Below are 27,729 nucleotides of genomic sequence, written 5' to 3' on the forward strand. Positions count from 1 at the left end.
GGTACTCTCCTCCTGCAAGACAACGCTCTGGTCTACAACTCGCATGTCGCCAGATCAGAAGCACAGGCGTGTGGTTATGAAATTCTTCCCCATCCTCCCTACTTTCCTGACCTTGTAGCCTGACTTTCACATCTTCCCAGCCATGAAGTTGTTTTTGAAAGGAAAGCATTTCCCAGATGATGCAGCCTTGATTTCTAAAGTTACGTCGTGGTTGGAGGACCAACCTGGGGTGTTCTACAAAAACAGTCTCCAGAGCTGCATCAAACGATGGGAGAAATGCATAACTCTGGGTGGTTCCTATGTAGAGAAAGACTAATAACTGTGCCAAGTTTTGTTGCTCTACTGCTATGGGAAGTGGGTCAGGGGCATTACTTATTGCACACCCCTCGTATTAGACTGGTGTGACAAAGTCATATTGTGTTGGAAATGGAATATCATATTCAGAAATTACGACCATAATTTTACTCATCATTAGAAACCTTAATACATTCTGGTGGATTTAATTTCATATTTATTAAAATAGGATTTTAAAAATATTTTATTTTACGCTATTGTGCTTTTTATTTCAATAAATATTAACTTAATAATAAATAAAAATGTGTAAATTACATCATCAGGACAACCATACACACAGATGTACGGAAAGCAATCACAGTGTTATCAATATAGAGATTAACTACGAAAGTCTGATATTCAGAAACAACTACTTATAAAAATGATAGATTGCAATTTTCTTACCATCATGGCCTGAGTTGAGAAGGTGTTCGCCAAGATCACAACCAAACACTCGCTCTTTCACAATGCCAGAACGTTTCAGCTGGTTGCGGGCTGGCCGAGTGAAGAAGAAACGTTGAAGGAAGCTGATCAGTTTGCTGTGTTTGCGAAGGACTGAAAAGAAAAACAAAAAAAAAGATAAGTATAAAATTAAGGACATGATGCAGACAAACAGGTTCTAAAAGAAACAAGAAATACTGAAAAGGAAAAAAAATATATTCATAAACCTGGTTAAATGGTTGCAATAAAAATATAAATGTTGGATTTATAAAAACAAAAGAAAAAACAGAATGAAAGATAATTACAATTGCTGTAGATAATAAAGAGATATTTTTAGAATGTTTTCAAAACAATTATATTTATGAAATATATGAAATTACAGTAAAATAATCTACAATTATGGCATTAATAAAACTTAATTTAAATTGCATTAAAATATATTGAACTTATATAAAAAAGATATCCATAATATTGATATTTTCATAGTAAAAGTATTTTATGAAAATGAAAAGATATGATTATAACAAATTCATATGATTAACACAACCTCTATTTTAGAGTGCCAGGCAAGAAATTTGTTAACTGATAATGAAAGCAATAAAGTAAATGCCTGCTTAATAATTGAAATAGTGTATTGTTAGTAAATGGAAATACTGGCAAGAAAAATAGTGATACTTCAATCAAAAAACACCCCAATCATTAAATTATAAGATAATATTATGGAAAATGTTGGTTCTGTATTTTTTTTTTTTTAATCATTAACAATTTATAAAATATTCAGCAGGAAAATGTAAGATGCTTTTGTAAAATAAGATACTAAGTTATAAAGATACAAATTTATTTAAAATTGAGAAATTAAGATAACTGTCATTATAAATTTAGATAATTTTATGAATAGCCTTTTAGTATATTTTTTTATATATAAATTCCCTTTTATAAATTAAAAAAAAGAATCATTCATAAACTTTATCTTTTTATAAACTTGATAGGATTAATCATATTTTATAAAACAATTAAATTAAAATTTAATTATTTATTCATTATGTCTTTTATCAACTTTAATCAATAAACCCATTTCAACTATTAATCAAAACAAAACACACACACACACACACACACATATATATATATATATATATATATATATATATATATATAGCTAATTATACAGTTGAACATGACAAAATAAAAAATAACTGAAAGGATTTGCTAACCAATTTCAAACCAGCCTTTCAGTCTTTTGATTTTTTTAAATTTATGTTCAAAAATAAATTTTGACTTTGAAGCAACATTCCAGAATGGATTGAGTGGCTCCTCCCATAGAATACATAGGTGAAAAATAAATTTGGTTTGTATATAGCCATGATAACATTTTGTACCCCTCCCAGTTTTGTTTCATGTCATTGCCAAGAAGCAACACCATAGCCTTTTTTTTTTGGGGGGGGGGGGGGATTTGGTTGAAGGAAATGTGATCAGCAAATGCTGAAAACAATGTGCTGTTAAAATAGCCACTATGTCACTTTAACCTTTAGTTCGCATTTATATTTTTTTTATGAAGCTATAAGAAGTTAATGGTCTATATCTAATTTTCATTCAAACACTTGCACTGGAAACTTATCTAACACGTTTGTGAGGGAAGTGGATCACCAATTTGTTCCACTTAGGTTGAATATATTGAATATTTATGAAATCGTTTATGAAATTCAGACACCTTTCTTATCCATTCAAATGTAAAGGAATAAATCTTATGATTTTCAACAAAGCTTCTAGATCTAAAAATTTATATTTTGTATATATTATTACCTAGAATTTTACAGATTATATAATAAGAATATACAGATTAAATATTTCATCAGACAAACCCCAAACTGGACCTTGTAAATTTCTTTTTTACAATTACTTTTTACCATTCATGCACTTAATCATTACAATTTTCTACACTAGCACCATTTTTAACTTTATCTGTTTCATAAATAGATTACGCTATTAGAAAAAAAAAAAATAATTGCAATGAAGATTTATTTTGTTTTTAATCTTGCCAATAGATTGCCAGTGTGAGGAGAGAATAAAATATATTGCATTTTTAAAAAGTTATTTTGATGGAAGGAAAAAGTCACGTGTCCATAAATCAATAAAATCAAAATGTGGTTTTCTGTTACAAATTCAAGAACAAAAAAAACATTCAGTAAAATCAAAATACTGTTTAATATAACAAATTCAATAACATCAAAGCGAGGAAAGCAGAAAGGAAAAAAAAAAAAGGCAGATCTGAAAATTTTCATCAAACAAACAGGCATAAGTTGTTGCAGGATTCAAAGACCAAATAGCCAGCAGCAAGGGAGACAAATAGGAGAGTTCATTAATTTAAAACCATTAAAGCTTGGGGAAAAGAAGGCCATTAATTTAAAACCATTAAAGCTTCAGTAAATAAAAGTCATTAATTTAAAACCATTAAAGCTTTGAGAAATACCAAAGAAAGCATTTCACGATTTGGAAAGAACATGCATCCCAACATTCAGCAGTACAGTATTTTTTTTTTCTTTTTAAGAAGAATGATAGTTAAGCAATAATCACAAGCAGAAAAAAATGGGAAGACAGTAATAAAATTTGGGCATCTCTTCGTTGATTGAAGAATTGTTTTTAAAAAGACTAAACAATAATTAACTGATAATCCTTTATATAATGTTTCTTTAGGCACCTCTAAATAATTCATAAGATAAGCCTTATGATTTTAATAAGTATCAATTTTAAAAAATTAAGCTTATATAAATGTTTCTGTAGAAGAGAAATAAAAAAAAAAACATCAGTGGAAAAATACATATATTTTAAATAAGCAAGAAAATAAGTATCATATAGATTTTTTTATCATTAAAATAGGAAAATAATGTTAAGTAAAAACAATTATATGCACATACACACTTTTTTTTTTTTTTTTTTCAAAACAGTGCCAAGATGAGAAAATAGGTTTAGGCAGGTTGGTTGAAAAACTCAGAAGAGTCTGTTAGGAAAAATATTAAAATATTTAGTATGCATTCACATACACAAGGAAAACTTGGCAGGAAGAAAGTAAAAATATCCTCAAATACATCAGTATTATCATCCGGATAAACATTGTATTAGTTTGAGTCTGACTGCAGAAATATGTGACATAAGTAAAGAGATAATTACGGTAGACTACATGTCAGATGACAAACTGAAACTCACATCAGTTTATTCCAGTGAATAGACTAATTAAAAAAATTATTTTTATTTCCTATTCTTAAATGACACAACTTAAAATGAATTTGAGGTAAGCATTCTTTGCAATCAGACCACCATGAGTTTTTTATATTAGTTTTTAAGTAACTCAATTTTTGGCAAGGGTATTCCAATATTTATAAACTTTTAAAACTTCAAATGTATTTAAATTAAAACAATTTTTTTTTTTTTAACATTTAATTATGAGATGATAGCACCATCAAGCTCAGAGGACAAGTGTTTTTTATCTGTATCCAATCTGTTCTGCGTGAATCTGAAACATTTCAATTCCATAGCCTGTCTGAAACAAACTGACCTATCTATGATTACAAAAATAAATTTTTTTAATGGAAAAATCCAAAGTAAAAGATAGAATTAGTTCAGTAATGTGAAATGGATGTCTTCAGAAGATTCAAGGAAATTAGTTTTAATGGAGATAGGTAATCCACAAAATATTGGTAAACCTTGAAGGAATTTAAAACAGTTTGAATTGACAAATCAAAATGAGAGTAGTAGAAAATTGTATAAACAACAAATAGACAATAACTTCTCGCTTGTAAGATTATGAGGGTTGGCTGTTTTCTCAACCCATTTTTTTGCAGATTATGTTAAAATTTAATATTTCATTTTTTTTTTTTTTTTTTTGTTAATTCCATAATTTATTAATTTGTTTTTTGATTATTTTCTCATTTTCAATATTCTGTAATTTCCCAAATCCTGAGAAATTAGATTAACAAAGAAACATCAAATCCATATCTTAAATAACAGAATGCACAGTTTTAACGTGGGATAAACCTGTGAGCATTTCAGATGACTGATGATGAATGCGGCCACTTGAGATATTACACAATTTCTCATACAAGATTGTACAGTAAGATTGGCAATTTACAACATCTAATATGTTGCAGTGAGGATCATGTCATTTTGACATTTTCTTGCCAATCATGTCTTACCGTCATACCAGTTTGGACATGTGCATTGTATGCTGCCATTCTTGCATATGATGAGATCCCTGCCTTTTTTGTAAAATTGTTTACAACGGCCTGAAGACTTTCCATATGGTGAATATACACTGATTTATAATTATGTCAGTTCTCTCACTGGAATGATGTTATATATATATCTATATATGAATTTATTGACCTTTTTGACACTTACAATAACTTCTGTTTCTTCGGGAGTCAAATTTTGACAGGTGCTGCAGATAAGGTTAATTGCACCTGTTACATGTAGTACCAGCAGATTTAAACATCTTATTTTGTGATACCATTTATTGATTATTCTATGTCATTTGATGGAATTTGAACAAATTTTATAGTTTATAATTATTGGAGCACCCATAATAAACTGGACTATTTATACAAAAAAAAAAGGACATTTTTTGTGGCGATCTAACTGAAAAAAAATTTAACTTCATTTATCCAAAACTGGCATACTTAGAACTAATTTGTATTGACTGACAAATATTAATTTACACTTGTTTATATATCAGTTCATGAGATCTTTATTAGTTTATGTCAAATACTAGTTTAATAAGGAGAATGGAATCTGTTTTTCCTATAAAAAGAATTAGGGTATAAACTCGTTAACTTAAACTAGTGATTGCTAAATGACTCTTTTCACCTTGTAAATTCTCTTTAGTAAATAAAGCTTCTTTTCTGTATTTAATACTGTTGGATCATTTCTTTATTGTTTTCTGTTAATCCACGGTAATTGCACAGTTGAGATTTAATACACTAAACGTTTATAAATAGTTAATTTTTGCTTTAACTAATGAAAACCTAATATAGAGCTTGCCGGTGAGATTTGAATTAGTTTTTGGATGATTGTGGTAATATTTTAATTCTAACGCAAATAACAGATGATCAACTGAAACAAAATCAATGAGAAAAATGAAATGATATTCTTCAATGAGAATTGAATGAAAACGAAAACACGCTGTAGATAACGGAAAAAGAAAACGAATATACAAATACAATGACAAATGATGAATGAGGAACACACAAGAAAAGATTGATATGAAACAATGAAAAAATAAAAAAGACAATATCGATGACAACACAAAGACATTAAAAAAGGTATAATTAAAAATATATGTACTAAAGAATGATGCAAGAATGAGTTGAAGGTGAATTGATCGATTTTAATACAGTGAAAGTAAAATGTATGAAATACAATGACGATCGAAAAGACAAATCATTTAATAATCTAATGTCAGAGAATAAAGTCTAACAGAAGTGACAACAGAAAAACAAAATATTTTTGCTTATAAGAATGAATAGATATAGAGACATGTAAATAGGTGAATGAAGACAAGAAAATGTCAAAACAGCTAAAATTTTTATTTACAAGAATATTTCAGGAAAATAATTTTATACAGCAACGTTTCTGTTACATATTCTTGGATAATAATCACATTTCTAAAGAATTGTAAACTGTCAGAATTAAGTCTTCAAGGTTTATTCTTTATTAATTCAAAATTGTAAAATATATTTATTTTTTTAAAATTTTCACAGTGATGCATAACAGTAAAAATATCCTAATTTCAAATTCTGATTTTTTTTTATTTTTGACATGCGAGAAAATACAGAAATATTCGAGTTGCTGATACTTTCATGTTCAATATGTAAAGATAATCTTACACATAGGATTCTAGTATTCTGATTAGTTGAAATAATTCCCTAATCACGAAGAATCAAATTAAATAACATAACATACTCTGAGATGGTTAACTTAAGAAAAGTATTCTTCACTTACTCAAGGTTTGAGAAGTGGGGGAAGAAATGGAAGTAAATTCTAGGCTTAAAAAATGGGACACCAAGTCATAAAAAAACTCTTGAATATAAATGTAACTTCAAAAAATCAAAAAGGAGTCTTTATTATTATGAACTAAAATAAAGAAAAGAAAAAAACTAATTCTACAAAAACCTTAATTGATAAAAAAATGACAAATTTCAATTCAACACGTGCATAATAATGTTTGAAAGATGTCAAAAGTTGTGAGCAAATCAATCTTTAGTGTTAATTTCATTTCAGTCAATGTCTTGTTAAATTCATTATATAATTCTGAAGTTGTGGGCTATGTAAATATTTTGTCTTTTTTTTTTATAATTACTTTTTAAGTTGAAGAGAGTAACAAAATTATCTTTAATTATTCAATTATTTTCCTATCCATCAATTTAAAACAAATTTCATTTTTATTAAAGCCAAGACAATCTGGAAATAGTTATGCTAAAACATTGTTTTTTTTTAACAATAATAATAATAATAATAATAATAATAATAATAATAATAATAATAATTCAATTACGAATAGACTCAAATAGTTAGTACTATAAAAGTTAACTGATAAATAACAGAGTTAAGAAATGTGTGTAAACACATTTCTTTAAAAATCCATCACTTTCTCTCAATTTTAGAAACTCTTCCTTAGTTCCATTATCAACCAATCATGTTTATTTTGTATTGCAAGGATGAAATTGTTATAAGTTATTGTCATTAAGAGATTATATATAAACAAATCAAAACATGACTTTGATGATAGTTAATTGGAAAGAAAAAAGATATACACTTATATAACTAAGAATAATGTATAAAGTAGACCTAAGTTTCGAAAATGTTTTACTACTACCAGTGAATATTAAAAACAGTATCTTATTAAATTGTTTCCTGCTGTTCATGAGTAGAGTGGAAGTACATGCAATTAAGGGAGTAAAAACTGTTGTCTTCATTTAGATATAACTTCAAAAAAATATACTGAACAGGATTAAATATAAAAATTGATTGAAAATAAAATTTGTGTTTTTAAGAACATGATCAATTTTTCTCCGTATCTGATACAGATTCTTTTGTTATCAAAGCTATTAAATGTCACCAAAATAGAGCAAAATTGTGTTTACTTTATACATAAGATTACAATATATAGCAAATTTAATGTCAGACAAATTTTTATTTCTATGTGTAAAATTTCATGTTTTAATAGTAAATTATTAATATAAAATAATTAAAATTGCCTTTATACATGGACATGGCAAATGTTTTTAAAGTAAAAAAACAACAACAAATGTATTCATAAATAACTATTTTAAGCTGACAACTTTTCAAAGAAATATGCCAGAATAATTACAGAAATATCAGTGATGTTAATAACTTCCACTGAAGAAAACCAACCAGCCCTCTAGTTGAATAACTTCAACATGAAGATAAATTCCTTGTCAACCAGCTGAACATTTTTGATGCAATGAACCTTGAAAACGGCGAGATTGAAGAGGGGGGAAAAAAAAAAAAAAAAAAAAGATTGGGAAATCTTAAACTTTAAGACAATTGTTGCCAAAAGTTTGTATACAGTGTAGGTTGTATAATGAGTGCCGGCCTATAGTTATAGCCATATCTGTTGATCAGTTTAAAATTTAGTAGTTAGAGGCAACAGTTTCCTCTCCTCTGCTAAATATTAGCAACAGTTTCCTCTCCTCTGCTAAATATTTGCCGATATACGTTGTATAATTCTACTATCCAATATTTGTCCTGAAATCACTTGGCTATTTTTAAAATAGATCCTTTGAATAGTTTTGTATATATTGTATTATCCATTAAAATCTCAATGTTGTATAAATATTTCACTAAAATATTTAATTAAATGGGGTATTTTTACTATTCCCAATTTCAAAACTAATATTCTAATTTTAGGGGAAATGTACCTAACAATACATATGAAGGGATTAAAAAATAAACATTCTATGAACAAAACTCTTTCACTTTTGTTAAAATTTCTTTTGTATGGTGGAATATGATGCAAAACATTGTTAAAAGCTCAATCTATTAAAAAATTAACAAAATGAAAAAAATTCACGAGTTTAGTAACTGAATAAATGAATGTACTAAATGCTAACCTTTATATTTTTGTTAAAATAAATGTACACTTTTGAAACAGATTGATTTTACATTTTGAATCGTTTAAGTAGAATCAAGGTAATCTAAAAATTATCTCAATCCCCAAAAGGGCAAAAATATAAAAACTAACAATAGTTTTGAATGTTTCTAAAATATGCAATCATGAAATTAACAAACACTATCTATTTGTTTTCGTTTTTCATTTCTCAAAGGATCATATATATATATATATGTACTAGTATATCTTGTGTATCTCAACCTATATACTCAATGGATTTTTGATCTACAAACTTGAAATTTGGTATAGAATATTCAGACATATGAAAAACATTTTAATTCAGAAAAATGGGCTGCTAACAGGTCAAAAGTGATAAATTAGTATGTGGGGGTCATCATATTTTAATCTGTTTGCGAATGCACATGCGTGAATGGTTCACATGACAGATTCATTATGTTAAAAATGAGCATGTTTGAAAACATTTTAACGATAGTGTAAAACTGACCTAATAGTTATACTTGACTCACTGTCTTTAGGTTTTGGTTTTAATCTCAGCTTGAGTATTTTCTTTTTTATTTATTTACAAGAAGTAAACTGTTTAGAAAAAACATAATACTAGCATGTACACACCTATATTATATGCTCTCAAACATGTAATTGAGAACTGTTGTTATTTCTTTGCTGCATAAACACAGCATTATAAACAAAAACAAAAATTGTCTGTCGGTCTGTTCATCTGATTTTCATGCTTTTCCTATATAATGCAGACCTAAAACTAATAGCAATTATAATTCACTTTATTTAGGAAATTGTTTATAGCAGGAAAAAATATCCACATTTATGGTATTTCTAATAAATGCTGAACTTGACTAGTTCTAATCAGGAAAAAGGGACATAATTGTTTTGTTTTTTTTTTAATACAAAAACAATTTGTTTTTCATATTAAAACTTAATTTAACTTTACGGTTCAATTTGATAGTGAAAAAAAACAATGGTCCTTATTACGGATTACACTTAATAAATTAATGATTAAAAAGCAAAAGTACAGAAAAATCTTTGATATTCCAAAAATTATGTAAATTGATCAAGTAATTAATTTTATGAGGAAAGGAGGAGGATGAGGATGGGAGCAACTATCTTGTTTTAAATTTGACAAAATTCAAGAGTGACAATTCTACTACAGAGATTCTGTTTGTATACAAAATTAAAATTTTTTAATCACTAAAAATAAAAAATTTGATTTTCTTCATTAAAAGATTACTTAATGAATTTACATGATTTTTGGAATATGACATTCATTCTGTGACAAGATTTTCTATATTTTAGTTTTTTTAATCAAGTGTAATTCTAAATAAGCACCCAAAAAATCTAAGAGTATATATATATATATATATATATATATATATAATTAACTACACATGATCCAAGTTGCCTTGTAAAGGTAAGTAAAAGAAAAGTATTTTGTTTTTATTGGCATGCTACCGATATACTTAATTTGTTTTAATTCAACAACAATTTTTATTATGGATAAATGCTATTTATTGATTGATGAAAGGGTTTTAATTGTTTTTATTCTAATAAAACATTTACCGGCGCTTCTACACTATTAGAACAAAATGTTGTATTTGATAAATGGAGTTTTCAGATAAAAACAATGGTTTCAACTGATTTTTTTTTTTTAGTCAATTCTAATAAATTACAATGTTAGCTTCCAAATTATGCAGTTGAAATCTGACTGAATTATTAAAAACACAACTGTGTTAGCAGGTGAAAAATGCAGCCATCTTTTTTAATAAAATACATTGAAATGGAAAATTATCTCCCTTTTGAACTCTCCTATGTCTTACATAAGCAAATACGATTGTTTTCTTGAAATTCTATTTTCTTTAATAAATGATTTTCTACCTTATTGATTTCCATGATTTTTGGATATAATCATCTTAAAAATACGAGGAATACGTAGATACAAGTGTTTTCATGTAAAATTCAGTTTTACGATTTCCGAAATTTCATTCTGATAGTGTAGAAGTGCCCGTTTACCTTTTTAAAAGTGAAATGTTTGTTTTTATAAGTAATAACATTTTTCAAGTTGAATTTCATGTACAAAATTTAAGATTTTATAAACAATGGATACTTCAGCTAGTAAGATAACATGAATATCTGTATAACAAATGTTATCACCTTCTGCAGCCATATGAAGAAATGGAAACACGTAATTGAGAAATATATGGTTTAGATTTTACTAATTTCAAACTAAATTGTTCCAAAATTGAATAAGATGTCATTGTCAACTTAAATATGACATCAATTTTAAAAGATATTTAGCCAATACTTATTTTTATAACAAGAATGAAACTATTTACAATGTGATTGGAAAATAATAATCTCCTATTGAATGCTTGTAACTTATAATTGAAATGTAATTCTTACAAAAAATGATTATAATAAGAAAGTGTATAATATGTGGCTTTAATATAGGATTCAATATAGGTGCCAGCATTCAACACTAACTTTTCAAAATGCTTGGAAATGCATCAACTGATTTCACAAGGATTTTTTTTTTCTTTTTTACTAATAAATCAACACTTATCAAAGCTAAAAATTCAGTTGAAGATTAAGGTTAACAAAATGAATAGATTGACAGATGAATGATGATGAATACTATGAGGGGATTTAAAATCTTCATATATAAACAATTCAAATCAACAACTGACCCAGAAAACAATATTTTCTCAATCGTTAAAAATATCGCTCATGGAATGCGAGAACTGAAAGAAAAAAAGGTGTAATCTTACAACTTTCCCTATTGATTTCTTGTAAGAATTATATTTCAGTAATAAATTTCAAGTATAGGGAGTTACTTTCCAATCATCTTGTATATTAAAGATTTAAATTGTTGCAATAAGAAGGTTTTAAAAAAATGTAGCTGACAAGTATTTTTAAGGTGAGAATTAATGGAGAGTGTAAGTAAGCAATTGTGGAATTTCCATAGGGTCTGGTAGTAAAATTCAGAAGAATTATTAAATGTTTAACATTAATCGGTTTAGTTTTGTTAAGTTGAAGCATTTAGGACAATTTGTCTAACTTATTTTCAACAAAATCACTCTGGGCGAAATTCGTATCATGCTACTTCATACAAATTTAAGTTTTCTTGCTTTCTTTTTAACAAAGTAAAATCCTCATATCATACAGAATCACAGTTAATTTCTCAGAGGTTATTTTCTCTATTTGTGTTTTGCTGTCTATATTTTCCTAACAACACTACAAGAAAGATGTTGATACATGTATGCGTGTGTGTGTGTATTTGTAATTTATCAAGGGGCACACCATAAACCATGCTGCAAGAATAATATCAACATGCCTGTGTCAGAAGATGGATTGGGTGTAGCTGTCGAGCCTGATGCTCCTTCGTTCCAAGTGCTACCTCGCTTCACAGGCCCAGACGCTAAGGAAAAATACAATATAATATGCACATATCATACCCTGAATTCTCCATGACATAATGCGATCGTGGGTGGGGGGAAAAAAAAGGTAAAAACAATTTTGGAATGGAGATGAATGAAGTAATGACAAAACGATCTGAATGCATGTTTCAATTGCATGCATTGCAGTGATTGCACGTAAACACACAAATCTCATGATGGTTTTACAATAGTTTTACATATTTCTTCGTAGTCAAATTTCAAATAAAAATTTTTCATATAATTTCAAAATAAGAGAAACTTGCATTGATTTTTGGCTTTGATTTGAACTTGGGAAAAGGGGAACAGTAAAAAAAATATGTCATTGATAAGATATTTTTTAACTATTTTTCAAACAGAGCTTTAAAAGTTTTTTGCTTTTCATTTTTAGAGAGGGTTCGGTTTGCTATTATATGTAAGTGAACACTGATGTTATAACTGGCCTAATAACATTGTTTTAAACAACAAAAATAAAAAAAAACATCTTGCTCAGAGACAAACATGTAAAAAGATTTTTTTTTAAATTAATTTTGATGTGATGAATTTTCAAAGTTTTGCTCTATCATGTCAATCCTGTTTTTATCATAATGCATATTTTCAGAAAACAATGTTTATTACATACAATATTAAAATTGCATATTACTGAAAAAAAAAACTATCACTGATAGAACTAGATCTCATTATTTGTATTTTACAACAGATAAAATTATTTTAAGATGCTAGATTTGCATGTGTATATGTTTGTGTGTGTATTTTTAATATTGATAATTTTATTTCCGAGAGTGTGTTTTATATTAAACTTTTAGTTGATGCTATTGTTTGTGTGGATAATATTACTAAACAAGTGATAGGGCTGGATATAAACAAAATATTCCACAAATTGGAAAATGAGATTCATACAGAATTTAAACCTGTGGCTCAGAAGAGGGATCTCGTCTAGCATGGACATTGTTTTGGATCACTTGACTAACAAACCATAGCTTCAGAAAAAACTAAAATTGTACAAAGAACTTGTTTCCTGATGCCCATGTTAGGCAGTACCTCTTCTGAGCCACAGGTTGGTATCGTGTAAGAGTCATTTTCCATTTTGTGATAGTTTTTATTGATATTGAGCTCCATGGACTGAGTAATAGCTTGTTTAATAATATTAGTCATATATATCTTACAATTAAAAGAAAATGAATGTCCTATGTGAAACTAGCAGCCCAAAAATTAGGTAAAAACACCTACTTTTATGTTGTCTCAATTTCTTGGTAAACTAATGTAATTTCCAAATCTTCTGATACTTATTTGCAAAATATTACAGTTACAATGAGGCAGTTCATATGTAAAACTAACAAAAATTAAAATAGTGTGAGTTGCAAAGTTAAGGCAATGAAAGGCATTACTGAAACAGTAGAAACATCTACATGGATTTGATTCCAAAGAGCCAATTCATGGAAAAAGGAAATATCATAAAATATGTTAAGCTGAGATTCAGGTCTATCAGATTGTTATACTCTGAAAATAACCAGATTTATTCTGGTAGAGGCCTAAAATATGAAGAGTGGAATTGCTGGAACGATTTTCATTGGCTGATGCCGACCATCTATATCAGACATTTTTTATTTTTTTTTTGCCAAAATGCCAAATGTGATATTGTGTTATGTACTGCATAAATATTGCTAACTAAATAGTTAGCAATATTTATGCAGTACATAACACATGACATTTGAAGAGAAGACATTTTTCTTTTGAGAAATGTTTGGAATGCTGGTAGAGCAGGTCTCAGACTGAGCATCAATATGTAATATATAAGTGTCAGTATCAGTTCTACAATGATCATTCTAACAAATTGAATTCTATACAAAACAATATAATGTTCTAAAATGCCTAATAATAATAGAAAAAAAAAAAAGAATTCAAACCAGAGCCAAAAATTGATGCAAACTATATTCCAAAAATCAACCAAATGATATTGTAAACGAAATATATTTCAATTTGAAATATATATCATCTAATAAAGTTTTAAATAAAAGATAATATCACATCTAAGGCATTGCAGTAAAATATGACATAGTAGTGAAGATATACAATATTATATGGCTTAATATAAAAAAAAAACAAGGTGATACTAATAAAAGGCCTAGCAGACATACAACTAAGATCTATAAGTAGGGGAAAATATGTGGAAAATAAAACAATTACTGAGAAAATTATTAGCATGACACTTGTAATTATACACTATTAAGAGGAAGCATCTTATAGCTAGAATTGTTATTGAATTATTTTCATAAATACTAAGAACTAAATGCACAAAATTCACTTTATCAGATTAGGAACACTTTTTTTTTTTTTTTTTTAGATATTTCAGAAATAATGAGTTGATTAAAACTAATCAATTAGAAGCATTATATATATATATATATATATATATATATGAGAGAGAGAGAAAGTGAGAGAGTGTAGAGTAAATGTTGACTGGATAATAGCATCATGATTGCTGGTTGATATTAGGTTAGAGGTGTACATGTTTAATGAGGTTAAATCCCATTGATTGCTCATTTCTCCTAAATGCTCAAGAATTAGTGCCCCCCCCCCACTGTTGTTCTCTTTTCATGGGTGATTAGAGACTACATACATATTTTTTTTATTTTTTTTTTTTGATGTCTCTTCTTGAGATTCAAAATTGCTTTGTTTCACTGTCAAATTCAAGAGTCTCTAAGAACAATTTTGTAGACATTTTTTGTTATATTGCAGTATCTCGATGCAGCATTTAATCTGAGCATGTATTGTTTTATAAACCTGTCTGGATTCTTTCTAGTCTGCATTAATTTGGTTCTTTTTTTCTTGTTTTTTTTTTTTCTTGATTATTTGAACAATTTCTTAATAAGTTAATTTTTCTAATTCTCTGCTTGTTGAAGTTTCACAATCAGTCATAGCAGCAAATACACTTTATATTGGTTTTCTCTCAAAAGCTTTCTTGTTTATAAAGCTCTCAACTCTGAAATACTGTGAAATTTTTGCTTTTGTTTTATATATATTGTGATTCCTCAGTCATTTAGAGTGAAATTAGTAATGCCATTGGAATGTGTATAGTTTGTATAGCAATTGTTGACTGCATAACATATACAAGTAATGCATACATGCTTATATGACTGCAAGGCCTCTTAAGGTATCACCTTGTAACCATAAATAATAAACTTGTTATCTGATATTACATTAGCAATATTGTATAATAAAGAGATTTGATATTAAGCATTTCTCAATTAACTAGAAATGCTAAAAACTTATATTTAATAATTTGAATGATCATGTTGGTGAACTATTGCATATGAAATGAACATCAAAACTATGCAAGTACAAAAAATAAAACTGATGAAAAAATAAAATGATGATGTAGATAAAAAATGTAAAACAAGTATATGGATGAGACTGATAACTTAATTGTAATATTTTAATATGAAAACAAAAGAAAATAAATACATAAATGATAACAAAAAAAAAAAAAATGAAATGATCTGAATAGTGAAACATTATTGACAATGAGTTTGGAGATAAAACAAAATAAAAACAGGTGATGAGAAAATGTGTTCTTTAACACATTATTAAATAAAATAATTGAATGCCAGATTTCAGAAAGTCTTTCATTTTTGGCAAGTTCTTTTTGTGTAAAAAGTGAATCATTTGTCAGAAATGATTTCAGTTTACATTTTATTATAATAATAGTTATTATAAATCAACCCTTACATGCCATATGGCTATAGTGCATAGAAATATGAATTCTCATCCACTAAAGCTAAGTCAGTACTAAAATGAGTGACGATTTAGGAATACCAGATGCTGTAAGTTTGGAATAGGAATTGACTTTAGAGTCACTACCTCTAATATCCTTGAGAAAGGTATGAACCTCCCCTACCCCACCCTTAGCTATGAGTGAATGATAGGGTAGATTGGACTCTAAACCCTCAGTTTAGAAGGAAATCTGAAATAATATCAACCCTTCACTTATCCCAGCCAGTCATCTTGGGTTTCTCTTTGCCGCTTGACTTAAGTAGCGCCATATCAGAACTGTGGTTGGTGACTGTGCAACTCTTGCTTCAATATAGACTCCTCATTGTTCAGACATCGATGGTTTCTAAAGCCAGGAGGCTAGTCAATCTCAACACAGAAATGACAAAAAAAAAAAAAAAAAAATTTGAACTCCAAGAACATAAAGAAAAATACATTATTTTCTTAAGTTCTCTGGATGTTTTTTAAATTGCAAATGTTTGTCAAAAAAACAAATCTGAACATAAAAAAATCTACATAAATCTATTTCATTTTGTTTTGAGTGATAAAATGAAATTCACTTATTCAATTATCATTTAAAAATTATTCTCTTGAAAAAAAAAAAAAAAAAAAAAAAAAAAAGCCCTTTTTCACTTTTTACTTGCAAAAATAAAAGGAATTAACTTTATACATTAAAATGACACTTTGTGAGTTTGAATAAAAGAAACTAGGTTAATTACATAATTTTTAATTTTATTTTTCACTTATTTCATAAAGTGACTAAAATGTTCCATAAAAAAAAAAAATACAGATCAAAAATGCTTTCAATTCATTTAAACTGTAACGCGGTTGTTAAAATCATATCAAAATCTGAATGTTATCTATATAAAACAAAGCTTATGCTGCAAACCTAGGTTGAATTTAAGTGAACTATCTTAGCAGGATTTTTCTTAAGATTTATCACCATATCTGAACTTTGTTTACAGATAAAGATCTGAATTTGATTTTGGTACATGTCTATCAACAAAATATATGCTCACACATTTATATAAGAAAAAAAATTCTGGAAAACAAAATTGACTTTCTTTAAAAATACAAAATAATTCCAATAAAATGGGAGACATTGGTTAAAACAAGATCCTCAATATATACTCACCCATTTTCAAACATATTTTATAGATACAATTTAAAAAAAAAGTATGGAATAGGAACATTCACTGCTTTTATTTTTTTAATTACTAATAAGTTTTAAGAAACTATTAAAATGATTTTGTATTTAAAAATATATTTCACTTTTTTGTTAAGCTAACCTTAAAATATTAATTGGCAATAACTTTTGAAGCTTTATGTTCAAGTTTCTTTTAGTTTTCTCTACTCCTGGATTAAAGAGTGATCCAAGCACACTTTCCAAGATGGTGAATTGAATAGCAGGATTTAGATTTTCCTTACATGGATTTCGAGAGGGCGGAGGAATCCTTGAAGCCATAGACAATACTCAAATCTGAATCCATGTTTTAATCCATTACCATTTTTCAGTATGTTTAGTCATGTTGTATTCAATATATTTAATATTATTTTGTTAATCATTATTGTTTATTTGAAATTTGTAATTTAATACATAGCCATCATATTGGATGGTGACTTCCATCTTCATACAGACAACATTTGTGGTTAGTTATAATCTGTCATTACAGATACGATCATATTGCCTTTACCAACAGTCACAATACTTGACAAATTGTTAGTATGGATATACTTGTAGCATTAAAACTATGATATTTACTATAAAAAAAATGGTAGAATTTTTATATGGTAACAATTCTCATTTGCTTACAATAGAACCTGGAGATTTGATATTAAAGCAAAGTTATAAGAATATGGTAGACAAGACTTAAACTTTGGTAAGGCAATTAGTCTAGGTAAGGAAAATTAAAAAAAAGATACACCAATATTGGCTGTGAAACATAAAACTTTACCTTATTCACTAGTAAAAATGGTACAAGAATTAGAATGGAATGCCATGACAGGAATTAAAATCTTGGGATAAAATTTGGAAAACAAAAACTGGAAAGAATACACTGAGATGATGCAGACCAACTCATCTCAGTGATGAAAAAAAAAAAAAAAAAAAAAAAAAAAAGAAAGAAAGAGAAAGAAGCCCATTGTTGGAGAAAGAACCAGAAAAGATATAAGCAAGTTATATATAAAAACATGTTAAAAGAACAAGTGTTTCTTTTTAAGAAAAAAAAAAAAAAAAAAGTGTTATATCATTTCTCAAGTAAATAAGCTCAAGATTTAGCCAGGTTTTGAAAATAAAGCAGATTATTTTAATGATGAAAATGGAAACAAGAAAAAAAGCTGAAATATTGATGCAAATCGTTTAACTGAAAGTTGAAAAATAGCAGGATTTAGATTTTCCTTACATGGTTTTCGAGAGGGCGGAGGAATCCTTGAAGCCATAGACTGCGGCACTTTATCTCCAATCAACTCAACACATTCGCCAGGAAAGAATCCAACCTTCAAGAAACATTATCAACATTAAGTAGGAAAATAATAAAATGTAAATGTGTAAATATTTTTATATCCTGTCATGTAAAGGTGCTTTGAAGTTTAATCCAGTTGTGCAAGAATTTTAGTGCTGTTAGTTATGTTTTAAAAATAGGTTAAAATAACACTTTTCATTTAAGGTCCATAGAAATTGGAGTGTTTTAGACCCACGATCGGAAATGCCGTTGTCAAAAGCAATTCATTATTAAGGTAATTGATATTTATTGTCAATGATAAACGAAAAATGCACACTCGTAAATTTTTTTTTTAAATACTTGAAAACATTTTTAAACAAGTAATTTAAAAAAATTGTTTACTTTTTTCTTTTTTTTTTTATTCATTTATCACATTAATAACTTCTAATATATTCAAATTCTTGTAATTATCTCATCTAAAAGGTTTTAATACTTTCAATGCAATCCATTACATTGCTTCTACTATAAGCATGAAATTGTTCAATATCTAAACTCCTGTAAGAAATGAGGACAAATAGTATTCATGATATTTTCTATAGAATTTAAGTTCTAACCTATCTTAATATCACATATTCCTTACCTGGGAAAACAATTACTGGAAAATAATCAAAAGAGCAGATATCTACATGGAACAGAAGTATTTGGAAAAAAAAATTATCTGTGAGGAGTAAAAAGATATATTTTTTTAAACAAAAAGATTCAATGTAAAGTCATCACATTGAAATAGGTGTTAAACCTTATTCTAAACTAGCTATATCTACCTGGTATTGCCAGTAGTTTTTTTACATTTATTTTCTTTCAGAAATATTTTTGTTTTCAAACAAAGGTAAATAACTGTATTGACGACGAGTACAGAGTTGCACTTCATTTTTTAAGATGGATGCTGTATGAAAATAATGCTGACCTGACTGAAGTATTTTTTGGAAAGAATTAAATTGAATTATATTTTATTGCTGCAACAATCAACCAAAAGAATTGATAAACCAGAATCAAATATTGATATTGTAGGATGAAAGCTATTGATGACAAAAAAAAAAAAAAAGACCAACTTTACTTTATATACGAGATACATGTTACATGTACATTACTCTAGTAAGAAGAAAAAAAAAACGTTAAGATATTTTCAGCTTTTTTTTACTGTTTTAACTAATGCAAGTTCATAGTCATCCTCTTTGCATTTAGAAATGATAGTCTAATGACAGAGTTTTAAGCAATTAAAAAAATAAAAGGAAAGGTTTTGGGCTTACCTCAAAGCCACGTTTACCCCTCCACCAAATGGTATCCTCGGGTGGTGGCTTGTCTATCACAGATACTATATCACCGACCTAGAAACAAAAAGATAAAATGTTAACACAATAAGAAGACAAGACCATCAAATACCAATATTCTGTCTCCCAAAACACTTTCTTCATCTGGATGTCATACAGTTTATCTGTGCAAACTTAACTTTGATAAATAAATATTGAATTCACATTGATATATTTTGGTAATCATGCTTGCCCAGTCATGAAGCTTTAATTGTATGTATGCTAAATCTGTTATAGATATTACCTTGCTATTATTGTAGCAAGATAAATGTAGGTATGTGAAAATAATATGAAAAACGATATTTTTCGAATGAGTTTAGAGTAATGGAAAATTCCATGAAAAGTAAAAAATTTAGAAGTAGAAACTACATGTCAGGATATTCTGTCAATTAAGAAGTCATTAAAGATGTGTAATGAATAAGCTGAGAAAATCTTCCTTTTTTTTTTTAACTCTCATGATTGTGCTTTAGGATAGCCGCTCCCTCTCTGTGAGGTATTATATATGTAATTCCCAAAAGTGTGCTGTTATTTCTTATAACTTTTACAATTGCTTATATATATATATCTGCATCCCCAAAACCTTTGGCCTTTATGGAGGGGAGACTAAAACTTGCTGCTATAGTTTCAAATGATCTGAAATAACAGCAAGGGTAGACTTGATTACAAATATTTCTCATGTTACATCTCCTCTCTTTTGGAAATAGGGTATGATTATGGATATCCCCAGTATCAAATAATCCTTATATGCTGTGAAATTTACTTTATTTACTTTATGAAAACTAAAGAGGGGAGATATAACATGAGAAATATTTGGAATCAAGTCTACCCTTGCTGTTATTTCAGATCATTTGAAACTATAGCAGCAAGTTTTAGTCTCCCCTCTATCAAGGCTAGAGGTTTTGGAGAAGTATCAGATATTTTGCAATTCATATGCAAAACTAGGAAAACAAATGACTATGACTGAAACATTTTATGGCTGTAAAAAAGTGCCAAAAATAAGCTCTGGATGACGGATGATGTCCTTAATATGCGACCTTAAGGGAAAATGGCACATAGCCCACCACACAATTCAAGTCATTACCTTTCCAGCGAGCCTTTATGTGTCAAATTCTGACCAATAGTCGCTGAGATTTGGAACTTATAAAATAGCCAAAAAAAGGTGATATATATGGATATATCTATACTGGTAGCCAAATTGAACATTGAAATGCTCATATCTTTGGTTCTATGGGATGAAACTACATGAAAATTTGCAGGCTTTTTTAAGATACTAATCTATAGTTAAAAGGTGACAATTGGTAAAAAGAATCTATATTTTAAAACCAATAAAATATGCCCAAATTTGCCTATATTTGTATATATAGTGTCCTGCAGGACACTATATATACAGTTTTGTTGCTTCGGTTGTCGCCCCTTTGGCCTTACCAGGCCACTAATATAAAAGCAGATAACAGCAACAAGAGAGAAATAAAAGCAGAAAGACATCACTATCTACTCAGCAAACAATACATATTCATAATAGAAGACTCTAGCTAGCTATGTGATGAGTTACCATCAAAATATTCTCAGATGAAAGAATTATTTTAATGCAGTGCTACATTACAATAACAAAAAATGTTTTTGTACTTCATCTTTAAGAACGACTTTTGTTTTCTTTTAGTTTCCCTTTATAAATAAAGTAAGCTAGATTTATTGATTACCTCCAAAGAGATCTCATCAGCAGCTTGAGCATTGTAGCGTCTGATTGCATGAGCAGCAGCAATGGCAGGAGTGTTAATGCCGGAATCATCCACAGCCAGCAGACGATTTCCACGATTGTCCATCTAAAAATAAAATACTTAAATAGTAAAATTTGACATATATAACTATGATAGTGATTATTAAATCACAGTCATGGTTATATATTCAAATTTTTTAAGAAACTCTTTAACACTTTGAAGATAATTTACCTACATATATAACCATGACTGTGATTTAATAATCACTATCATGCTTATATATGTAGGTAAATGATCTTCAAAGTGTTAAACAGTTTCTTAAAAAATTTGAATAAAATTGGTGTATATATTAATAAAATATAACATTTTTAAAGATTAAGAACGTTTTGAAATTAAAATCAATTTGATTGTATGCAATAAAAAAAAAAAAAGACGTTTTAATATTTTTTTCATCGAACGCTACAAAAAAGACAACATAGCGGCATCTAAGATTCCATTATGTAAAAATCAAGCTTCTTCTAGCATATTAACACATTTCAAATGTGTTGTTTCTTCAGATTACATTTGTTGTACTAAAATGATTTCAAGTTTAAATAGTTCCTCATTAAATATAAAAAACAAAACAAAACCATTTTTATCGTCTAGACACAATTTTGTTGCATATTATATTTACCTTTTCAAACTTCTCATTTACCTATATTTATGGTCTCAGAAATGACTAAGGTAAAATATATTGTTTATTCTGGTCAGCCAGTAAAATAATGAGCACAGTTCAAATAGTAAATATGAATAAAATTAAAAATTTTTTCCAATTTTATTAAAATCAAAGCATAATTGTTTTTAACAGTAAATTATTTTTTATTTAGTCAACTTGAAAATTTTCCAACTGTAATTTTTTGGTGTAGCAGAGGATGAATATGAGCATGAATATGAACTCCATTCATTTTCTCTTTATTATGTTACAAACTGATTTTGAGCATTTTTTTACGTTCACTGTATCACCACCATTGATGGATATTGAGGAAGCATGATTTAATAATGTCAACAAACACATGTGGTCTACAAAGTAAGAGATTTGAATTCTCTAAATATTCAATCTTTGTTCACAGTTGTTCATATGGAAAAACCAATGCCAGCTACAAGTGGTCCTTTGTAGGCATAGGTTTTAATCTAATACAAATCTCATTTTTTTTTTGTGTGCGAATATTTCATGTTCCCAGCCCCATAGATAAATTACCATTTCATTTAGCCAGTACAGGTGTCTGTCAAAAAGCAGACAACATATTGTTAATTGTTTAATTGAAAATCAATGTTTCAGAATTTAAACCAAGCTGTATCAATGCAACAGACCCTGAACATACACACAGAACTCAAGTTTTTTTGTTTTTTTTTATATAGAACTTTATACAATAATAAGCCAAATTCATTATATATATCGTTGGTCATTGTAATTTATTGAGTCATTGGCAATTAAACCAGTTCTCTCACCAGGTATACTTGGTGAGGATGATGGCTAGCAGCAGCGTACAAATATCCACATGATTAATAAAACAATCTTCAAAGAGTGAATGAATTTTCAAGTAGTTACCATTTAAATATTGAACAAGTTTGATATCACTTAACTTATTGATTAAATGAAAACTGAAGTTTCAACATGACATGGAGAGAAGATACAAGTGGTATAATGGACGCCAGTGATCAACAAAACCAAATTGAAATCCAGTTGGATCTATTGTATTAATTTACACTAATGATATTAGAAAAAGGTATGAACAACCCCTCCCCAGGTAAAATAGCAGCTGATTAACAATGAAATGTTCCTAATGAGTATTGTGGTGCACAAATGAAATAACACAAAAGTAGTTTGCAAAAACATTGCTCAACTCTTTTATAGATATTGCCATCAGATTTTGCAGCAGTAACATCAATTGAACAGAGTTATCTCCCTTGGATAAAAAAGAGCTAGATTTTAAAATAGTGCAAATATCATTTATTATTTTTGTAACAGCAATATTGTTTAACTTTGTATTGGAGTTTGGAATGCCATATTGTGTTGATTTATTGTAGACTAGCGGGGGGGTACCCGGCGATGCCCCGGTGTTTTGAGGTGTGGGGGGGGGTTTAAAATAATAAAAAAATGTTTTGGTAGGTGAGTATGGTATGAGGATCGAACCCAAACCCTTGAGGCAAAGTTGGAAATTAAAGTGTGAAAAAAAAAAAAGTGCGACGTTAACCACTGGGCCACCGCAACATACAACGGAAACACGTTTGAATTTATTGATTTAAGTATTAAAAACAGGTGACTGCAATAAAAGTTAACTCTGCTGCTTCTATTTGACCTAATTAATGCGGTCAAATAAAGTCACGCAGTTAACTTTTGCTGCGAGGCAGCGTTTGGGTTTTTTTTACCCAACTTTGACTGGTTTTTTCCCCAACAGATGTTGGGGAGGGGGAAACCAGCTCCCCATTGTCCACATTGAATAGCAATTGTCTGATATAAGGAGTTTGTCCATACATTGATCAAAGCTGATTACTTCTGGACGTTTCCCGGCGCGATGCCGAGAACGCACGGTTTAAATTTAGTTTCACTTTATTTATACTAAAAAGCAGGACAAACAGGCGACATAGTGAAATAGCGCGAATCTCATAAAAGTCAACATAGATAAATCTAGAGGTGAACCGCGTTCCCAAATCCTAGATATTATTATCTAGCTGGTATATAAATAGTTCTAAGCGATCGTACCCTCCTCCCTCGGGAGCGTGTGCGAAAGAAGCCTTTGCGAGATACACGAAATGGTCACACACATTTTGCCTTTTATATATATATATATATATGTATATATATATATATATATATATATATATATATATATAGAGACTAGCGGGGGGGGGGTACCCGGCGTTGCCCGGGTGTTTGTAGGTGTGTGTATAGAGGGGAGGGTAACTAATAATCCTGAAACGATGTTAAAAAAATCGTTAAAAAAAAAAAACGCTGTATGTATGGGGGGAGGGGGGCGGACGACTAAAGAATAAGTGACGTAAAAAAAAAAAAAAAAAAACCGTTGCCCGGGTGTTTAAAGATCTAAAAGAAAGTTTTGGTTGGGAGGCGGGATTGAACTCGGAAGCTTTGACGTGGAGGTGAAACAAACGCCAATCACTTAACCGGCTAGAGTGTTAAAATAAGGCTTTTAAAGAGAGTGAAAGATGTTTGATTGACAGATAGTCGCTAAATTGGGTCATCGCAGGAGCGTTACGAGATGACGTTGCAGTATTTTATTTAATGCGGGACAGCTTTTTGGGGCTTGTTTACTTTGTTTCAATGTGGGGCAGTTTTCCTTTACCCAAAATGATGGTGGGGGTGGAGGGTGGGGGAAACCGGCTCCGCAAAATGAAAGGGGATTAGCAAGTTTTTTATATAAGGAGTTTAGCCCCACATTGATCAAAGCTGATTGCTTGTGGACGTTCCCGGTGTGATGCCGAGAACAGTGTGTATTTATTTACTCCCCCACCGAGCAAATTAGGCACAAGGCCGATTTTTAATGTAAGGAGTGAAGGGGAAATGAGGACCAAAAATGGTCACACACATTTTGCCTTTTATATATAGAGAAGACTAACGGGGGGTACCCGGCGTTGCCCAGGTGTTTGGAGGTAAATAAAAATTCCGGGGGGGGGGGGGGGGGTTAAACCTTTAAAAAAGTTTTGGTATGTGAGTATGAGGATCGAACCCGAACCCTTGAGGCGAAGTTGGAAATTAAAGTGTGAAAAAAAAAATGTGCGACGTTAACCATTGGGCCACCGCGCGATACTAACGGAAACACGTTTCAATTTATTTAATTACTTAGATTTGGCAGGTGCACGTTTTAATGACTTAATGAGGTCGACTTTGACTGTGGGGTATTTCATTTTCTGCGAGAACGCCCCCCCCCCAAAGATGTGGGGGGGGGGATTAGCTCCCCTAGTCCAAATTGAATAGCAATTGTCTGATATAAGGAAAATATTTCCACATTGATCAAACTGATTGCTTTCGGACATTTCCGGCGATAGCCGAAAAATACCGCCAGAATTAGTGTCGCTTTTATTATACGAAAAAGCTTAATCCACATGCGGCGAGCGAAAACTGTCGAATATTTATCTTCCCGAAGACGAGCAAATTAAATAGACAGGCGAGCTCCATTGTTAACTCGGAGATATGATTTATATGTGATATAAAAAGTTTTAAGAAGTTGTGAGCTGACCGAGCGCTTCTCGGAAAAAGCCTTTCTTGGACATACACAAAAAGCGAACATACACACACACATTTTCACTTTTATATATATAGATTAACTGGATGTACTAGCATTTTGGATTGCTAGTGTTAAGTTTTAGATAAACTACCATCCTAGGCTGATGCAGCCTCTTTGCTTTATTTTTAGATTATATAGCATCTAGTTAATCAACTTCATTGCACATTGGATTTATTGTTTTAGTGGACAGTTGCAGGACTTCGGTATCCATGTTATAATTTTCAACATGGGTTCGTTATTTTCTCCATTCTTTATTTTTAAATTTACTCCAGCTTTTTCTACAGGCTAGTATTAGGTTTTCATTTCTAGTGTTTTCTCATTTAGATGTGCTACCAGCCTAGGTGAGTGGAATATTAAACATTTTTAAATAATCTAAAAATAAAAAAAATCTGCAAAGTTATAACTCATTTTAAACCGAATATAATAGGGGCTATTTTCCTCATAACTAAAATTTTATTTCTTTTTCTGTATAAGTTTAAAAATGTGCAAGCAAATAAAAATTAAAATCACTGAGTAGGCATATCTAGTAAAATATAAACAGAGATTGAATTGTTTTTCTCTTCTTCCATGTTCCAGTTGCTTGTCCAAGAGAAAGGTCCCACAAAGCAAACAACAGCCATAGCCCCATTAAAGGGTAATAGCACAGAGGAAGAATATAATATAATGCAGATATTCTTGAATGCAGTCAACCTTTGATGAATAAATGCTATTTTTGTTTGTATTATTTGGCCAATCAGCTCATTCTCATATGAAGATGTTCAAGCTACCTAATGAGGGAAAAACATTTAGAGAACATAGCTATTCACATGACTCAATAAGAACTTTTATAAGTCACATGACTCAATAAGGGCTTATATAAGTCACATGACTCAATAAGGGCTTATATAATAAGTCACATGACTCAATAAGGGCTTATATAATAAGAGTTTATACCAAGCAAGGGAAACCATTTCCCTATACACAATCCCCACGAGATGTGGTTCCTCATCAGGCTGAGAGTATAAACAAATTCTTAAAAATAAAACCATTTATTGTTGAAGGTACATCAGCTATACACAGATAAAAGTTTGTTACTGATCTTAATGTGCTGCTGTTATTATAAATGGCAGAATACAAAAAAATAAAGAAAATCAATCAAATAAGAATTATGATTTCTGTATCAAAAATAAAATTGAATATTTTCATAATACCTAAATCAAAATTTTATTTGAACTATTCTATTGAAATTATTGGTGCATATTTAAAACTGACCATGAAATAATTTCATTTGTCACGTTTAAATTGAAAGGTAACATAAAAAGAAATACATAATAAAAATGTACATAAAAGTTTTATGATTGATTGCTAATATATTCATTTGATTATATATATAAAAAATATATGGTGCTCCCCTTTCTTTCTCCAAATGCTACCCATGAAATTGTTAGAATTTACATTTCTCTCTGTAATCCAACAATATTTGATACAAATAAACTACAGTCTATGGCTGACTTGTACACCAAATTTTAGCATGAATACCCAACAATGTTTATTTTATTGTTGTTCAATGGTATGCTTTAAATATGTTAGGCTCATTAAAGATCACACCAACTCATGAGACAAAGTATTTCCTCCCAATCATTCCAACAAATTCATTTGAAGTGTAAGGAGTTGCAATCAAATGTTACTGCATTCTATCAAATGTACTTCATGAGTTGCAATATCAAAACATTATTACTGGATTAGAATGAACGATCAGCCATGATCAATACTGAGCACTACTTAGTTTATTGTAAAACAAATTTTGAGC

General features: G+C 29.2%; 1 protein-coding gene across 21 annotated transcripts in view; it reads right to left on the reverse strand.

Annotated features, from left to right (window-relative positions):
- LOC145277872 (uncharacterized) overlaps positions 1–27,729 on the reverse strand; it is a 623,323-nt gene that overhangs the window by 55,048 nt on the left and 540,546 nt on the right. For 13 of the 21 annotated variants that reach the window (XM_080129852.1, XM_080129853.1, XM_080129843.1 and 10 more), the window contains 5 exons: positions 21,640–21,762; positions 19,880–19,957; positions 18,534–18,627; positions 12,261–12,344; positions 739–888 (listed from right to left, as the gene is read on the reverse strand). In XM_080129852.1, the coding sequence (XP_079985978.1) occupies positions 739–888; positions 12,261–12,344; positions 18,534–18,627; positions 19,880–19,957; positions 21,640–21,762 (529 nt within the window). The remainder of the gene's footprint in view (positions 1–738; positions 889–12,260; positions 12,345–18,533; positions 18,628–19,879; positions 19,958–21,639; positions 21,763–27,729) is intronic. The other 8 variants (XM_080129859.1, XM_080129845.1, XM_080129844.1 and 5 more) reach the window with 1 other exon arrangement.

Source organism: Euprymna scolopes, chromosome 6 (assembly GCF_053919585.1).
Source record: "Euprymna scolopes isolate OS-2025 chromosome 6, ASM5391958v1, whole genome shotgun sequence".
In the NCBI taxonomy this organism is placed as follows: domain Eukaryota; kingdom Metazoa; phylum Mollusca; class Cephalopoda; order Sepiida; family Sepiolidae; genus Euprymna; species Euprymna scolopes.